This window comes from Gekko japonicus, unplaced genomic scaffold (assembly GCF_001447785.1).
Source record: "Gekko japonicus isolate JY-2015 unplaced genomic scaffold, Gekko_japonicus_V1.1 scaffold2030, whole genome shotgun sequence".
Taxonomy (NCBI): Eukaryota; Metazoa; Chordata; class Lepidosauria; order Squamata; family Gekkonidae; genus Gekko; species Gekko japonicus.
The window spans coordinates 30,431-33,261 of record NW_015173197.1 but is presented as its reverse complement, the minus strand read 5'-3'; the positions used below and the strand labels follow the sequence as shown (position 1 = coordinate 33,261).

Genomic DNA, 2,831 nt, shown 5'->3' with positions numbered 1-2,831 from the left:
GCCCTTCACTACCCGAAGGAGTCTCAGAGCGGCTTACAAACTCTTCTCCCTTCCCCTCTCCACAAGAGACACCCTGTAAGGGAGGTGGGCCTGAGAGAGCTATGACAGAAACTGCTCTTTTTCAAGAACAGCTCTTATCAGAACTGTGGCTTGCCCAAAGTCCGCGCTCCTAACCACTACACCACACTGCTACAGAGGTTACTGTGGCTGCCTTGTCTGCACAGCTTGTTGTGTGGCCCTGGGCCAGTCCCAGCAGAGGCAAAAGCAATCACCGTTTTCCTTGTAAGAACCAGACCCTCCCATCTGGGGACCTCCTCCTATGCAAGCAGTCTGAACAGGCAAAATGGATGTCATCTGGGAGCCAAGATCCAGCTGCAGACACAGGAGCGACGCCCTGCCGAGCAGAGAAAAGTCGGTCGCCCCGCCCAGCATCACAGACCTGATCTTAATCCAGTCGCCCACGTTCTGGCTCGCCATGAGGGTCTCCAAGTAGTCTCGGCCCATGTAGTAGGGAGGCCTCTCATTGATCCGCTGCGGCAGGCGTTCCATCAGGCCGGCCGGGATGTACCTGCCCAAAGCGACAGGAAGCTCAGTTAGAAGAGGGGGGCCATGCTTAAAGGACACGGGGTTGGATTCCAAAGACTCATCCCGCCAGCAACAGCGTTCTTCACAACAGCAGGGATAGTCCTCCTGTTGCCAGGGGCCCGCCCAGAACCTCTCATGTGAGGGAAGGCTCCATGAGCTGAAGGGAAGAAGAAGAGGAGATTGGATTTATACCCCAGGGCCCTTCACTACCCGAAGGTGTCTCAGAGCAGCTGACAAACTCCTTTCCCTTCCCCTCCCCACAACAGACACCCTGTGAGGTAAAAGAAGAAGAAGAGATTGGATTTATACCCCGCCCTTCACTACCCGAAGGTGTCTCAGAGCAGCTGACAAACTCCTTTCCCTTCCCCTCCCCACAACAGACACCCTGTAAGGTAAAAGAAGAAGAGATTGGATTTATACCCCGCCCTTCACTACCCGAAGGTGTCCCAGAGCAGCTGACAAACTCCTTTCCCTTCCCCTCCCCACAACAGACACCCTGTGAGGTAAAAGAAGAAGAAGAGATTGGATTTATGCCCCGCCCTTCACTACCCGAAGGTGTCTCAGAGCAGCTGACAAACTCCTTTCCCTTCCCCTCCCCACAACAGACACCCTGTGAGGTAAAAGAAGAAGAAGAGATTGGATTTATACCCCGCCCTTCACTACCCGAAGGTGTCCCAGAGCAGCTTACAAACTCCCTTCCCTTCCCCTTCCCACAACGGACACCCTGTGAGCAGTGTTCCCTCTAAGCTGAGTTAGTGTGAGCTAGCTCACAGTTTTTTAGCCTCCGGCTCACACATTTTTGTCTCCGCTCAGGAAGGATGGCTCCAAAGCAAACTGATTTATGCCATAGCCAAATTGCTCGCTCACAACTTTAATGCCAATAGCTCACAAAGCAGAATTTTTGCTCACAAGATTCCACAGCTTAGAGGGAACATTGCGTGAGGTAAGTGGGGCTGAGAGAGCTCTGACAGAAACTGCTCTTTTTTCAAGAACAGCTCTTGTCAGAACTATGGCTTGCCCAAGGTCATCCAGCCAGGTGCAAGTGGAGGAGTGGGGAATCAAACCCGGCTCTCCCAGATTAGAGTCCCCACATTTAACCACGACACCAAACTGGTGTACTGCTGCTGGAACTGATCTGCAGGATCCTACGCAACATGCTCATTTCTGAAATACATTCGTGCACAACTAAAGGTAGACCCGCAACTTGGGAATGTTCAGTCTGTAGAAGAGGAGGTTGAGAGGGGAGATGATTGCTCTCTTGAAATATCTGAAGGGCTGTCACTCAGAGGAGGGCAGGGGGCTGTTCCTCTTGGCAGCAGAGGAGAGGACTCGCAGCTCACAATCTAAATTACAGGCGGGGAGGTACTGGCTGGATCTCGGGACTTTTTTACCATAAGAGTTGTGCAACAGGGGAATCAGCTGCCTCGGGAGGTGGCAAGCTCCCCCTCCCTGGCAGTCTTGAAGCAGCGGCTGGACAAACACTTGTCAGGGATGCCCTGGGCTGATCCTGCACTGAGCAGGGGGCTGGACTAGATGTCCTGTCGGGTCCCTTCCAACTCTGTGATTCTATGATTCTACTACTGCTCTGGGGTCAATGAAGAAGAATACACATCCCATATCCTCCTCCTTGGCCACTGGCCAAACCTTTGATTGACTCACCCTCGCCTGTGTCCCCAGTGGGTGCCCCGGAGTGAATGACATCCTTCTCTTCTCCTCCATTCTATCCTCACAACCGCATTCCAGGGCAGATTACGCCGAGAGTGGGTGACCGACCTGACGTCCGCCGGGCTTCCATGGCAGTGGGGGGGGGGATTTGAACCTGGGTCTCACAGAGCCCTAGTCTGACACTTAAACCACTACGCCACACTGGCCTCTTGATGGGAGGGCTGGTCGGCCCAAAACTTCTGTCATATTGATGGGGACTCCCCCCACCCCACCCGCATAACTTCACTAGAGGTGGGGAGGGGGGTGGATCTGCATGATCATGGGTTTTAGTCAAAAAACGGAGGGTCACAGTGTTGGGAAGAAATGGAAAGATGCATGACACTGTGTATAATAGATGTACGCTCAGGGGTCATTTCGTAGAAGTGCTGGAGCTCATTAGCATAACTCATTAGCATATGCCACACACCCTGACATCACCGGAAGTGTGTCAGAAGGCAACACCCACCGCTCAGGCTCCACTGGACTCTTTTGGATTGCTAGCCATTTGGGGGGGGGGGGCGGACACATTTGTCCTCGCCGAT

General features: G+C 53.4%; 1 protein-coding gene across 1 annotated transcript in view; it reads right to left on the bottom strand.

The window, feature by feature from the left end:
- Window positions 1–2,831, bottom strand: part of DUS3L (dihydrouridine synthase 3-like) — a gene marked incomplete at its 5' end in the record, with an annotated part of 30,789 nt that overhangs the window by 2,185 nt on the left and 25,773 nt on the right. The window contains one exon of the mRNA XM_015422641.1: window positions 440–568. Coding sequence (XP_015278127.1) covers window positions 440–568 — 129 coding nt within the window. The remainder of the gene's footprint in view (window positions 1–439; window positions 569–2,831) is intronic.